The sequence below is a fragment of the Anopheles coustani genome, chromosome X (assembly GCF_943734705.1).
Source record: "Anopheles coustani chromosome X, idAnoCousDA_361_x.2, whole genome shotgun sequence".
In the NCBI taxonomy this organism is placed as follows: Eukaryota; Metazoa; Arthropoda; class Insecta; order Diptera; family Culicidae; genus Anopheles; species Anopheles coustani.
Window position 1 is genome coordinate 9,517,718 of NC_071290.1, and position 16,387 is coordinate 9,534,104.

At 41.0% G+C, this 16,387-nt stretch overlaps 1 protein-coding gene across 1 annotated transcript in view; it reads left to right on the forward strand.

Annotated features, from left to right (window-relative positions):
- Positions 1-165: 165 nt before the first annotated feature.
- The window catches only part of LOC131269034 (lachesin), a 148,286-nt gene continuing 132,064 nt past the window's right edge, over positions 166-16,387 (forward strand). Inside the window, exon 1 of the mRNA XM_058271346.1 lies at positions 166-225. Coding sequence (XP_058127329.1) covers positions 166-225 — 60 coding nt within the window. The remainder of the gene's footprint in view (positions 226-16,387) is intronic.

Below are 16,387 nucleotides of genomic sequence, written 5' to 3' on the forward strand. Positions count from 1 at the left end.
GTCTATTGGACAATATTATCTTCCATATCCTATTGCCGTAATGTTTAGCAAGGATAGCTCCTCTATCATATATCAAACAGAAAGTACACGTTTGCGTCAAAAAACATTATTAGTTGTTTCAAATAACTGTGGCCATCTGGTTATCAGGTTAGTTTATATCGAACGATGACGGTCATTCGGTTCCATGAACAACGTAACGGTGAAACGAATGGTACTGTCGTATATGTAAGTAATATAAGCTGTATTGTTTATTCTTTCGCAAGGGGGTCTTTGATAATGTTTCAACAAATCCTTAAAACAGGCCCTGTCGAAAGTGCATAGAGTTATTTTATTGCTAAATTCAAACCATGTTCATGGCTTAACATTTAATTGTCGCTTAAGTAAAATTTATTGTAATATTATCGTAAATATATATATTAATCATGAGCTATTCGTTTTGAGGGCTTGGAGAAAAGGAGAAACTACCTTATATGCTAGAATTGTTTCAGAATACTCCGTTGCAGCAGCACACGTACTTGACCCACATATTCGAGCAACTAATGGAAGCTGTCCTTTGCACCCCTATCACGGACTGCCTACTCCCTGGAGTGAAGGTTGGCGTCTGAACGTTGCATGGTAGGACGGTTCCGGATATCAAATTTGCATTCTTCCAGTACGTCAGTGCTGGATGTAACGCAACAACGGTGCGGCGAAACAGAAGTGAGCAAAACGTCTCGGCTCGGGTAAGTAAACGCGTTGCGAGAAACAGGGCACACAAAACATGTCCGGATGGTGTGGTTGATGCGCCCGGGCAGAGCCCGCACCTGCTGCAAGGCCCCCTAGAAGATAATTGAAAACATTTTAATGCAGGCTCCAGAACGCGCCAAGCCGCCAGCGGGTTGGCGACTCCTTCGGGTTGGCGGAGACTCGACGATTATATCCCACCGGGCATCGGCAGATTTGGTTCCGCCGGTCGGTTTCGCTCACGGTCTCGAGACGAAGCGGTACGCTGCGTGTTGAATTCTTGATTTGTCGTTTTAATTCATTTCGATTAGCTGGTGTTGGTGCTGGTGTTGTGTCGGTCGCACATCAGCCTGGTGCTGCGAAAGAGGTTCCCCCAGGGGAGTCGACGCTAGTGCGACGCCGCTTCCCGGGTGGCGATTTAGATGCGGGTCGGCTTGCGATTTTCTCCGTTCGGCGACAATCGTACAGGACTGCGGCGTATTTACTCCAGTGGAATTAATAATTTTACATGCGAATCCGACCGATTTACCGATGTATAGCATCGTCGGTTTCCTTCAGTAGTGCCCCGAGCAGCGGGCGTCTGCACACTGTATTCAAACGTCACTTTGTCATCAGTCGAGCGTAGTGGGATGGGCGAAGTAGTTATTTGATTAGTTTTGTCCGTGTAGCTTTGTAGGGGCCGACTTGTACAAGTTCATTTGGGAAAATCTATTAACTAAAACACAAGGATTCAATACTTAGATGTACTTAACATATAGTGCTTACGTTTTTTTTTGTTTACAACTTGCTTTCTTGCTTTCAGTTCCAGTTCGGCGTCGCATCAGAGCGGATGGTTAGCAGTGCACGAGGTTCCTGAAAGGGTTAGCTGAAAAGTAATGTTATCTTAGGCACGGCCGCGTGGTGTCGCCGAGCTGGAGCTCAAGTCAGAGAAATCCTAGCCGACGCACATCTCGTGCTGTTTGAGTAATCAAGCGGATCACGAGTTTCGTGCGATCTGACAAACGGAAGGAAATATTCCTTTCGTTACGGCGGGTGAACAGCCGCATTTTGACTGCGCACTAGCGTGGTTGGCTAGCAGTGCTCCTGGCCGCATGGTGGCAGTCAAAAGGCGACGCCTACAGAAAATATAAAACCACAGAAAATCAGGACATATGGCCTTTAGTTGCCAGTCCTTAACCTAAAGAGGTCTATGTCTCCAGGTTAGCTTGCGAAGGCCCAGGAAGCTGGATTCAATAGCCGTACTGGAGTAAATCCTCGACGAAGTGAAGAAGAAGAAGCTTTCTTGCTTGTGGTGAAGAGTCTCTAAACATCCACGCAGGAGTTGTATCCGTACAGTAGTATGTATATTTAGAAAAAAACGGTATAGATGTTGATTTTAAACAACTGTGCCCTCTTTGCTTTGGTTTTATGAATTTAAATAATTAAGGACAATATGGAATTGGTACACTGTTTGTTTTCCTTATTATTTTTCATTACGGTTGGCGTTGCCATTTGTCCTTTAGTGTAACGCTCGTGGAGGTGTACTAAGGGTGGTATATGAAGAATTATTTCGTGCATCATGATCCTTTTTACCTGAAGTTTCCTTCAGTGTGCTTGGGCACAATCACTTACCGGAGATGCATAAATAATATTAATAATAATGTTTCCGATTCAGTTGTGATTTTCAGTTTATAAAGGAATAAAGAGTCTGTATCAGTTTATCAAGTCTACGAATGGTGTTGCTATTATGTATTTTGGCAGCCAGGTTGTCGAAGGTCTTCCGTAGATTATGGACCAATTTTTCCATTCTACAGTATTGTGATCTATTCTCTGTTTTTACTGTTTGTTTATTGTTTGTACTTTTTACAATACTTGGCGTATGTCCTTTATGCTTTTGCTGAGATTTCTAGTTATGTTTTTTGGGTTTCGTGAGGAACAAGAAATTGCTACGCCGCCCGAATTAAAAAGTATAACAATTGGAAATCAAATGGTAGGGAAAAGTTTGTCCCGTAGTTTGCTTGGGAAGCAGCGGGGAACAGCCATCGCCGTGGTTCCGTTCAATAAGCTCGCCCGTGACGCGGATCCTACATTGCAAAAGTTCATATTTGAATGGAATTGGCAGTATCATTTGTCGGGCGCATTTTCCGTGCTCGAAAGAAAAGTTGTCGCCCCGAGCTGCAGTTGTCTAATTCACTCTCACATCGCCTGCGCCCGGGGATTTGTTTGTTTTCTGCCATGACGAGCTTAGTTTACAACACACAACATTCGATCGAATGGGAGACGAGACGGTTCGATGTAGATTTCCGTGGAAAGATAGAAGTCACGGTTGTATTACAATCAAAAGTTTTCCTATTAGCAATATTTTGGCGGTGGTTTGGTATGATCTTTATCCTAAAGCTAGGCTGTACATATTACTTACATGATGGTGTTGAATTTTATAAAAATACAATCGGCTCGGTTTCGCTCAATTCTTCAACTAAATTTGATTAAGTTTCCTAACAGACTTTACATTAATAGCAAAGAAATAAAAAGCAATAATTCTTAAGGCGACTACTATCAGCTAACTATTGAAATTCTATGGAAAGGGATACTAGCAATCCATCGAAACAGCAGACGACTAATAAGCTGCACGCGATAGTTCGATATTTCGCTCAGTGTTTCCGCTGACAAGGCACTGTTCGCGTCGGGAAAATGGAAATCTTTGGTTAATTGAAATCGAGTGCCACAGCGGCTCGGGTGAGGGGGGGGGGAAACCTGGCGAGCCGTTTCATTAGGACCGGTTCGGATCATCGGATCCGTTGTTCGCATCGGCAGTGATTCGGTTTCGGTGCGGTATGATGAAGTGTCAGATTGGACTTGATTGTAACAAATAGTCGTCAGATGACGTGGCATATACGGTGCGGGTGCCTGCGAGGCGCATACTTTGACGATGTAGGACAGGGGTCGGCAAAAAAAATCGGTCGGCATACAAAAACCCATCTCAATTCTTATCGGTTTTGTTTCTTATCTCGATGTCACTTTTGTTTTTTCCCAAACTTGAAAATTACAATTAATTTACAATTGAATTCCTCCTATACTTTTTTATACACTTCTTATAACGTATTTGCATTATTGATCGTGCTAAAATTTCCTAGTCTCATGAATCTCATCCAAATTCCGAAGGCAAAAACTCGTTTACTTTGCTTCGAAAATAGCTACGATCAACAAATACAGTTTTTATATTCAAGACGATGTAAAATAGCACTCTCTACATTGGAAATTTCTCGTAGTGTTATTTTCTCCACTGAAATACTACAGCAAAACCAAAACAAAACTGTACAACGAACCAAAATATATTTATAAAAACGATCCAAATTGCAAACAAAAATAATCATAATTGTTTTCATTGGATTTTGATCGTTTTTAACAAATATATTTTGTCGAAAAAAGTTTAATGACGATTTTTTTTAAATATTTTATCTTACTCCATTTTTTAATGTTACTTTACTATTTAAAAAGCAGATATTCTATACAAAATGGTTAAGTATTACTTTGAAAACATTAAATCATAATTTAAGCTACCCGCGCTTTCGGTAACTTTCTAATCATCTGGCTCTTTTTAGGAAATGTATGGCGACCCCTGATGTAGGACGATGGAAGGTTGCTAAGATACGACACTCATCGTTGGACCAGAAACGAATGTTAGAAGCGAGTAAGGGGCAGACACGTAAGGTTACGAAAAAAGCTTCTTTAGAAAGGGAAACTTGAAGTGCAAAACATTTTCAAAAGAAACTTTTCAACGCACAGTAAACGCCAAACATATTTGCGTATCACCGAAACAACAGAAACAAGAGACTAAATCATCGGATGCAGCGAAATTTGCTTCCGAAAGTAATTTTCGGGCCGATGTATCTAGTGATGAGGAGCATCAATTAAAACGGGGTGGAAGATAAATCACGCTTCTATCCGCTTTCTGAGGATTCAACGCTGCCTCATATGGTTAGTTTCGACGGACCATGGAAGACGCAAGGTAGTAATTAATTTCCACTACGCGCGGTAGGAACAAAACACAAGATGGGGAAAAAAATCAACTCCGGAACAGAGCAGCAAAAGAAGGGACACTAGGTTGTAGCCGCCTGTGCGCGGAGTAAACAAGGCGAGTCGGAATGTGACGACGAGTGTAATTAACCAGTACTTAGCAGCGGATGAGATGCGATTTGTGCGATTTGATGATTCGGCTGAGCGCGAGGCTTGAGCGCTGAGGAGATGACGCTGTGCCGGCGCTAAATGCCTGCCTGCCAAGATGAGCAAGTCCGTTGAGGCAAATGAGTATGATTTATCGTTCTCGGTTTGCCGAATGGAACGGATTTAATTGATCTCTGCGTGGAGGTTCGGTGCGAAAAAGGCCCTGAGAAGCGGGGGTTTGTCAACGCCAGGCCGTAGGAATAATGGCGGGAATCGATTTTTTCGAATCTGAGTGGAAGGAATTAAAATGTGCCATAGAGAAAAGGATTCCCAACTCCTCCTACCATTATGGGTGTTGAGTATTTTTTCCAGCCTCCATTTGTTATGTTTAATATTCGCACGATTTCTTCCTAAAATTTAATTAAATTTTAAAAAGGATTTGTACTGGAAAGTCTAAATGGTATTATTTGAAATAAGATTAAGTAAGTAAGTTAGTTAAAAGATGAATATAGTTATGGAGATTAGGGTAGCTAAGTTTGTTTGAAATGTATAAACGTATCTAAAACTTCTTTTTAAAGCAAGCGATTAAAGTTAAATAGTTCCAATCTCCATATCATTCGGAACTGGCTCATAGTGTCTTGGCTCATCCGGTTTTGCATCTTGTTCACGTCGTAGCCATATTTGTGCCTTGCTGGTACTGACACCCATACACACACACCCAAACACACACACACACACACACACGCCCTGTGCAACGGTTATCTAGATGGGGTGATCCCGGGGACGCTGGAAAATCATATTTGCCTAATCGAGCGTGCCTAATTTAACTATCTCACTAATTCCACGAGCCGCGCGGGAGTCGAAGGCGACGTCGGCGGGGCAGGCCAGGGGAAGATTTATGGTACAGCGACCGCACTGCAGTCCGTGCCTAGCGTGTCCCGCTGACTAGTCGAATGGAGTTAAAAAGGGCTGTGAATTTGATAGTTGACCGCTCGGCGAAGCGGATTACCGAATAGAAAATCGGTTTCGGTTGATCGCTTGCCTTCTTTACGGCGAATTTGGTGCTCGTTTTCTGGTGGGCTGTTGCTCGGTTCTTCCTTTCCGTTGCCTTTCGGTGGCGCCAAACAGTTTCATCTGGTTTTAACTACTCCGAAGGATGATAATCGATTGGCTAAGACCATGTTGTAGTTTTTTATTTGTTTGACTGCAATTTCATATAGCCGTTTTCGATGAAAACCTGACGCTTGATGATGGTATCGTATGCAATTTGGGGTTTGTTGGTATCGATGTGGCCATCCTGCACGGTTTACGTCAGCCCAGCAACTTTATCCCAATTGTTTCATAAAGCGATGACATGGCACGTTAGCTGAACGTTGTCTCCCGTGGTCGTGTGTATTTAAATCAGTGGAGCATTTTGTTCATCAATACCGGTGCAAGTGCAGCAGTTCAATGGTGGAATGGGTTCCGCATTGTCTACGCCTAGGCCGCTTTTAATAAGGTTCGTGTCGTATACCGCAGAGAGGCTCTGGGTGTGTGGAGTTTTCCCTTGAGGGAAAGAACGTTTCTCCAACCATGGTGTGGGTTTAGAAAAACATACATCCTTTATACGTTGAACAGTGTAATGGTAAAGTATTTTATCGTTGCCTGCACTTTCTATATTATTATATTATTTCTATCGGTTGTCTAAACTAAAACGAAACTATTATCGATAGTTTATACTAATAGTGTACGTAAAATTGGCGACGGGTTTGTTTGACTTCCGCATTGAAAGTTGAATATGAAGTTAGAAGATCCAAATAAAGGGTTGACGTAGCATTTGATAAATGTATGAAGAGTTGTTGTTAAACATAAAAGAAAATGGCAGGTCTGAAAGTTATTCACACACGGTTGTTAAGTTTAGCGAAGGTGGAAGAGAATTCAACTACATGCACAGTGGGAATTTAAGCCAAACAAACTAACATTATTTGCGATTAAACTAATGTCTTTTTAAGATCATTAATATTGCAATTATTTTATATACGTCCTTCTTCATTTCAGTAATCTTAGGATTTTGATAATCATCATCATAATTAAAAATAAACAAAACTTGTGAAAGTAACAGTCTGTTTGGATGTAAAAATGACCTAAACGATAAATACAATAATTGAAAATTTCTTCCGTCTTGAAGTTGGGCAGGACCTCAGCATTAGTAAAAGGTATTTTGGATTATGAAAAAAAAGCAGAACCATTCTAGCTTTGCTAAGGAAAACGTGCGGGCTCGGGTCTAGATTTCAATTATCCTTTTCTATATAGTGTAGAGAGAAGAATGCAATTGAGTTTTCTCTTTCTTATCTCTCAATTCCAATTTTTCCCTTTATGTTGAAAGTATGCATCGAAATACAGTCGAAAACTGATAAAAGATATAGTTTCTAGTTTCATCGCAGGTAACTCCTACTGTGCAATGGTAACCGCGTGCTCTAGGCAGGCTGGAGACAAACCACGGGAACAGCATACAACTACATGTATTGCAAAGCGTAATGAAATTCCGAGTAGAATATTGTTGGAACACACCAGAGCTGCCTTTAGTGACGGCAGCGCCATCTCGAGGGAGTTGGTCGATTCGGTGTCCCGAAAAATCAAGGTACGTGCTATTGCGGGATGGGACCATCTGCCCATGCTGTGCATACGGTTCGCGTGTGGTCGTAGCGCTTAACAGACACCGATAATATAGTCCCCCCACGGTGCGAGTCCCTTCATGCTTTTGGGCTGCATTCGGCCACCGTGGACTTGCTGTCATCTGAAAACCCAGTGCAAACCATGGAGTTTCGCGTTTATTGTATTAAACACGTGTGCTAACACCACCGATAACATCATACGCTTCCTTAATGCTGCGCTCCTCCGACCGTTTCCGCCGATTTTCCACTGTTCTGGTCGTTGGTACCTCAACTGCGATGCATTCTTACATGTTGGGCTCTCCAAGCAGAACAATTTTCAGTCGCTCACTGCAGCCATACGCAGGTCTCTCCCTGGAAGCGAACGTGTCTAAGGAGTCATGAAGAATGTACTCAGATTGGCAGGTGCAGAACTTTTTAATTCGTTTGCGTTAGAATAGTGTATCTGTCTTCTGCTTAGACTGGATTTTCTTGCTTGATTTGTGGCAGATATTGGGGAACACATTTAGGCTGCTGCTTGATGACAATGTTAGCTGTCCTACATTACGTTCTTCTGTATTACAAACTACCGTAGTAGCTATAGTAGCAGTATCTCTGATGATAATATTTTGATTTCAAAGTATATTTTGGATAGAGAAGTATATTTATCGGGATATTTTGAGCTAGAGATAATTGTTGAGTTATCGATTACAACTTCAACAATCTAGTAGTCGATAGTTATCTGTGATGAAGATGCTGCAAGGAATATTCTTAGTCTGTCTGTTGGTCTCGTCTGTTAGTTTGTTAGTCTAGTTAGTCTATAGTCTGTGATCTGTTCTGAACGGAGAATAAAAGAGGATAATAATAAGCGAAGTATATAACCAACAATAATCATCGGCAAAATTATTACTGAAAGAGTCAAATCGGACTAACTAAATTTAGACGAATTTAGAAACAGGTTATATGCCATCCGTATGAAGCTAAGGATGAGATTCCAGTTAAAGCCTCAGCTTCAGCCGTGTATCATGAAGCCCAGTGTAAGTATCGTGGCAAGCGATTAGTTGTAAACGAACCCCTGTGCAGGTGGCGAATGGTTCATGAAATATGTAAGAGATCACTCACATATGTAAACCTCAGCCAACGTAAAAGATCAAGACTTCAGCAGCGTATCCCAGCGATGCTGGGGCAAACCCCGAACCCGTTGGGATACGCTCAGGGGCTTTTTCTCGGCCGGTTCTCGACGCTTCGCTCGCTGGCGGCGAAAAGTATCGGGAAGGAAATATATGACTGACACTCCCAGGAGGAGCCGAAGCGTTGGGTGTGAGGATTTTGGTGCCAACGGTTGGGAACTTGTGTCGTAAAATAAAATCTGATCTGAAGCATTCGCTCTACGCGAACTTCTTCGCCCGGGATATCCACTTCGTCGTTGGTTTTTTGGATTGTGTCCATCGAGTGGGAGCGCAAGGAAGGTAAGCGATAGTGACGTTTTTGGGTCGGTGCACTGATGGCGGCCGTCGCGGAAAGGTAACCAGGCTTACCAATCTCCCGGAACGATAAATTTTACCAAATTCGGTCTCGTTCCCTCTTCAGCGTGTTTCCCTATAGCTCCAGCGTCACGGTCTATCTGCCTCGCTTTTACCGAACTTTTCACGGCTCAAAGTTCTATCTAAGTTAGTGCGCTGGGGGTCGTCTCTTTTCCGGATTTGCACATGCATTCGGCACATCCGGAAAGAATCTACAACCGCCGCCGCCGCCACCACCCGGCAAATGGGTTGGACCCTGGCCCGGCGTCGGTTCTGCCTCCGTACGGGTTTTTTTTTGGTTTTGTTTCAAAAAGGGTTCCTTACGCCATATTACGTCTGCCCGATGACAATGATGGCAGCTATCTGGCATGTTCCGGTGTATGTGCGTTTTTTTTTCACGAAACTTGGCCAAAGTCTTGGAATACATTGAGCCACGATTCGACGACGAGGGAAGTGTGGAAGCCGGAACGGCGGAAATAACACTCGAAGGGCCGCCTCGGGAGGTTCGCAGCTGTACTCGCGAGCGCTCGTTGTAAACGATGATGTTGAATTTATTCCCCAATTGGTAAAATGTGACGGCACGGGCACACGGATACGCCTGCCACAATCGTCTTATCGACATTATGATACTTACCCGGCAAACGGTGGCAGACAGTGTGTTTGTATGAATAAAAGAGGTAAAGAAGCATGAGAAAAAAAGGACGAAAGAGAAAAAGAAAAAGAAAGAGAGAAAGAAAAAGAGAACCAATAAGACACAGCATTTCCCGACGTGGAACACAATAACCGCAGAACACTGTCAACAAACAGTAGTAGAGTTGAGTAGCGAGACACAAATAAGCTGAAATGAAAATTGAACATAAACTTGCTTCTATTAACACATTGACTGCCAAGCGTTTTAAATACACTGTTTTAGTATAACATTTTTTGATAAAATTTGTTTAAATTGAACAAAAACTGAGCTACCCAAAGAATTAGTTTTGAATATAGATATAGTTTTCATGTTGCATTTTCATTTATTTGTAGGTCGACAACTTTTAAGATCTAACGACAGCTGAAGTTACAACGAAACAATTGTTTGTTCGATCTAAAAATGACGGAAAGTACTGTAAATGGGAAGCAACCAAATACCAAACCAACCGAATTCCCAACGATCACAGCCCGTTGGGATAACCCGTTTCCAACATCGCGTCCCTCTCTCCCTTAGGATCATAAAAATTTAAATGCGTACCTCCTTCTTGGTACGTTCGGGTGGTGCGTGGTGTAAAAATGGTGCAAGAAAAATTCGAAACCCAAAGTGTTACCAAGGGAGGCCAGCCTCCAGGGTTCGGTAGAAAAGCCGCGCCGTGTTTGCGTGCGTGAAATCTCTGTCCACCGGGGAGTTTATACCTCCATCTATAACGTATCAAAAAGGATGGTTGAAAAATGTTGCCGCGCACAACGCGCGACATCTGTTCGCAATGGTGAAGGAAACATTAGAGCTTGTGAAAAAGTCAAATTATCTTGGCGAGCTAAGACGCGCGGGAATTAATTGCTCACTTTGGGTGTGGTTTGCTTTATTAGCAAGCACGGTTGCAGATTTTACACGTTGTACAAAAACTGCTATTTCATACAACTTGAATATTTTTACTTGCTAACTAGTTACTTTACTTAACGATAGTTTCAAACGAGTTCTATTTTTTCCAAATTTATGTTTTCTCAAATGTTTCTCAATCCATAGTCGTTTTTAAATGAATTAAATGTTCATAGCTTCTTGGAAAACATAAAATGTTTGCTATTATAAGCGTTGCAAATCCAATACCATTATTACCCTTTTTAATTTTTCAATCATTTTAGATCAATTATTGACAACTCCTGTACGTGCTATATTTTTTACGTTTCTTTCTTATTATGTAAGAGATGTTGTGATAATGTGCCATACATTCATTTTTTTGCCTTTACGGTATTTCTATTCCTAATTTTGTGGTACATCATTCTTGATAAAAACGCCGTAATGGGAAAAAACAATATTTATGCCCCATTATTACAATATCTTTCCATGTAAAGACTAGTAAAATTTTTAAAAAAGTATGCTTATTTATGTAACGTTACAATTAACGATATTTTTACAAAAAATCTCAAAAAATGGTGGGTAAAGGTACTTTATTTTTGTACCGACTGCATGTGTAACAACAAGCATCAATTAGGTACAGGTTTTATTATACGGGAAATAATGTTTTGAAAGCTGTGCAATTTGATTGGTATGCTAAAATACATATTTTTTGTATTAAGCACTGGGCGGCTCCATTGATGAAGTTGAGTCATCAATCAATCTCATCAAAAACGAATGTTAAAATTTTCTTTCGATCTCGGTGAACGTTATTTTGTTTTTAATTTTGGTTTAACCATAGCCAAGGATTTTACCAATTGGATTTATTCTCGGATCTGCAGTACAACTGCAGATAATGCAACAATATTGAATCTGTTACGCTTACCTGTTCGAAAGTGAAAATTGAACCACTCGCAAACACCTACACACACACAACCACAGGTACAGTGACACATTTACGCGGACGTCTATCGAAATGCGTCAACGTTGTTGCACTTCTAAGCACATTTTATGGTGCGAAGAGACGACGGATTCGTCCAGCCGCGGCTACTCCACATTACCCCCTCCTCCCACGCGGTACTTCCCGCTTCTGTTTGCGAGCCCGGGAAGGTGCATAAGCGAGCACACCCACCTTCCTGTAGCCCAGGTTGCAGGAATCGACGTGTGGAAGTATTTCACCGCTTCATCAAGGTAGATATTTATCGTGCGTGCTTGCTGGTGGTACCGTTCCGGTATGCGCTGTTCGGATTGACCGGTTCCGGCCTCGAATCGTGGGGAGGGGAAAGTCGCTTCCTGTGAACCACCCGGCAGCTCGTTAAAACGATTCAATGCCGCTTGTTAAGGGCTTCAGCGCGCCGGATCGTTTGAAAAGTGGGCATATTTAGAAATTAGCAACTGTCACTGAAACTCCTCGCTAAATGCTCTCCCCCCCCTTCACCCCTTCCCCTTACCTCATATAATATACACACCATAATAAGGTACATTTATTTCGTCGTAGTCGAACCAGAAGGGTTTCTCTGGAAGCGCAGCATAGCGAATGCATTTTCACTGCTTTATTTTGAATCCTTAATGTTCTTTTGTTTAACAATTCCATATCGTACTCATAAAAGGCTGATGCAGCCCAATCTATCAGTTATTCAAATAAAATAAAAACATTATAGTAAGCTTACTTTGTATGTTTATTTTATGTGCACTATAGTGTTTTACTTCACTGAATGTTCGTTTTACACAGAGGGCGTTTTATTTGTCGTTTCGTATATATGAATCTAAAGACTGTCATGAATGTTTCTTTATTTTTGTTTTTTAAATTTATTTTTGTGTATTAAACTGTGATTTTGAATGTTTTTATTCATTTTTAGTTTAATAACCAAACCAGATTCTTATTCAAACGCTTGGTCGAAAGTAATCTCAAATTTAAATTAAAATAACGTGTAATGATGAACGCGAATATCAAAACAAGCATTTTTATTATTGAAAAATTTGCTATTGAGAGTAGCCAAATAAGCTAACAAAAGATTAAAAATAACCTGTAAGTATAAGGATATGTACGTGCGTATGTGATTCAAATAAGGTTGTTTTTATTTGTTTGAAAGATTTCGCAAAACAAGCGGCAAGCATTTGACCTACTGGAGAGCTCGTTGGGAAAATTAGTTATAAAGGAACACCGGTGATTTATTGCGCGCATAATCAAGCACAGCGGATCCCTAATAAGCTTAGCAAGCAGCAATAGAACGGGGTCGTGGAAAAGGGCGGAGAGCGAATCATTTAACCTGATTCAATTACGTTTAAAAAGTGGAAGAAAAACTGCTGGCAACGAGTGTTGAATTCGAAGGCCATTTTAAATCTTGGTAACCTTGGTGCTTAGACGCAGTGAAGACGTTCGGAAGTATGTCTTTTCTTTAAGAGAAAACTGGCCAAAATGAGCCGATTGGTATCGGCGCTTGGTGAGTTCGGAGGGAAAATCTTCATTACGACATCTCGGAGACAGAAAAGTCGATTCGCCAGGCACGATTGATTGAGCCATGAGTCAGGGGAAAAAAACGTGGAACCCTGGGAGGTTACGGTCGGTTGGTTACCGGAGAGCACAGTAATGTAGTTCCCTCGCGCGACGTCGGTGGAAAAGAAGCACGAAGAGGAACCGTTTACCATAAAATGGAATCGAAAGAATAGAATCGCACGCCCGCGAACCGCAGGAATTACAAAGCCATTCATCATTTTGTAATAGCATTATACAACGTGAGTTGAGGAAAACCATCATACCACTCACGCACTTACACGTACAATAACACAGACACATACACGCAGAGTGTGGGAGTGCAGACAAGGAAGGGAAAAGAAAGGCGCAAACAAAAAAGAAAATAGCGTTCCTATTATTATCATCGTAATTACTCGCTTCGCAACAGGCAAATCCTACCATTCCCATCTCTTCCCAGCAACCATTTTATATATGAAACGGGTGTGTGTGTGTGTGTGTGTATGTAGCGGTGGGGGAAGAGGATCGCGGATCGCGTAAAGGGCACGTATGACCTTTTGGTGGTTGTTTGGTGGACAGAAGAAAAAAAAAAACAATCCCCTTTGGCCAAACGTACGGTGGGTTGATTGAGGTGGTATTTGATTCGTTTTGAAACCAGAATTTTTAATTGTTTTTTAAAAGAGTTTTATTTTATCGTCAAATATTCCTTCGAAATTAAAAATTTAAAACCATTCAGTTACATTAAAGAATGCTGAGTAAGGCAATAAATCATATATTATCCATGCGTATGAAGTACTTTAAATAGTTTTAAGACTAAATAATACTGTTGATTATCGAACGCTCTTGAAAAATAATAACAGAGAGAAAACTCATTTCCCACTGACAGTAATTTTCTATAAGTTTGTTGAAACCTGAACATGAAAAGCAAACAATCCATAAAAATATCAATAGGTATTCATTTTTATGGGTACAAAATGAACAAATTAAGACTAGAAAACGCTGTTGGTAATGCAAATTGATGTTGGAAACTCATTTTCCACTGATAGATGTTTTCTAAAAGTATGTTAAAAGTCTGTTGAAATCTGATAAAAAAAAGCAATCAACCCATAAAAACATCATTAGGGTTCCATTTTTATAGGTACAAAAATGACCAAATTTAGACTATAAAATGCTGTTGATAATGGAAATTGATGTTGGCGCTCTGGAAAAATAATAAACGAGAGAAAACTCATTTGCTACTGACAGTAATTTTCTAGAAGTTCTCTGTTGTCTATTGAAACCTGATAAGAAAGCAAACAATCCACAAAAAAATGAACAAATGACTTACCTAAAAAATTACTCATGAATAAAACAATGGTTTCGAAAATCATTGTATATGGAAACTTCGTTTTTATCGTTTGAAGAGAAAAATAGTAAGGTTGTGTCAATTGAAAAACGCCACCATTTGGTCCACTGTGCAGCGAAAATGGACCGAACTCAGTGCCATCCCGCCAGCCATCAGGCTCCGGATGCTTTGATTTATTCACATATCAATATTAATTCCACCCGAGACCCCAGCCCGCGCCAAAAGGTGCTATGATTTATGTTTGGCCGCACGCATTGGGAGCAGGAGCTTTCTTTGCGCGGCTTCGGGACGTTCGCTCGAGGCGAATTATATGGAACACGAGCCCACGTGTTCTCATCCGCAGGCAGGTTCATCTGTCTCCTGCCACGCCACGCGAACGTTTTGATTTGAAAGCTTAGGGTTGGCTCTCGGGCTTGTCGAACGCCTGGGTTGGGTTGGGTTGGGAAATAAGTGGCATTTTTCGGCGAGTCACAGTGTCAGCACGCAGCTACCAGTAAGGTTTCGCATATCGGGGAACACAAAGGGAAACTGTTCGTTCCGGTACTGCGAAAGCTTTTTGCGCACAAACCCATTTTTGTTGCATTGTTACGAGGCTCTGTTAACTTTGTTACTGGGTTGGCTTGGTTTGTGTGGCCTACGGGTTTTGTGTCGAATACAATCTAAAGGAACAATTGTGTGTAGTGCAGACGTTTCGACTTTTGATATACAATGCAATGGAGAGAATATTGACTCTATCCTTTTTTAAGACCCTCAGGCTTACGAGATAAAATTGCTCGGGGAATGTTTTAATTAGATCGGTTGCAAATCAAACATAAATAAAGAAACTTTAATGATAAAAAAATGCTTATGAAAAATTGTTCGACAAAACAAAAGTTTTTTTTTCTCGAACAGCAAAAAGTTTTGAAAAAGTACAAAACAGAACATCGCATAATTGGAAAGTAAGTTAAAAACACTCATTTTCACTCTGGTGTAAGATATTGAAGGTAAAATGTATCATTTGAAAAAGAATTTCGACAGAACTGTTGGCGATTAGTGTTTTATTGAAGGACGTAGGCAAATTCCTCGTAAAGTGATGCCCATTTGGATTAAGAAGAAATGAGTGCTACATACTATTCAGTTAGTTGAATTGTATAATTTTGTTGAAAACCACCACTAAGAGCTTAGTTTTAATTCCCTGTTAAAAGAATCGAAGCTGCAAAGTGGATAGTACCGAGCCGAACTAAAAAGGAAAAATAAGGCCGAAAAAAAACTTAAGAGAAATAAACTCTGGCAACGTGTTTTTCTACTTACAAGCTTACAGTATCTTTCCCCTGTTCCAGGAAATGCAGAACAAACCAGGAAACAACAGAATAAAAACACACACACAAACACAACCGTTTTAAAGGTACAAAAGTGAGCAACAGGAAGCGCAAAAGCAAAAGGAAAGAGCGTACCCCGGTCGCAGTTAACTAGCAAAACCGTGTCAGTGGAAAATAGCTGCCATTTTATCGCTTTGCGCGCCTATGCTGTGGCACGGGATGCCACGAGAGCTTTCGTTTGCCATGGAAATGGTGGCAGGAAAAACTCCACCAGCACGGCGTGCGTGCATGTGTGTGGTTGTATCTGGCAACCAGAGAGAAATGCAACGAATAAAAGTCGAAGAAGCAAAGCGGAGGCAGATGAAGAAAGAGACCCATTTTCTCGCACCGAATATTTTCTGGACCAATGAAGTAGAGGAGATTGTGGTAAGATGAACCAAAGTTCAATGAAAAACATCTAGCTTTATTTTATTGGAAGTTTACAAGTTTTTGTTAAAGTCGTGATTCTTTTTTTCGTGCAAGTTATGTAACACTAGATTCAAGATACCAACTCAATTTTAATATTTCGAAAACGACTGAAAAAAACCAACACACCAAAAAATGAAGTGGTACATAAAAAATTGAAAAGAACAATAGTCCACACCAACCAAAAAATCAACCAAAAAAC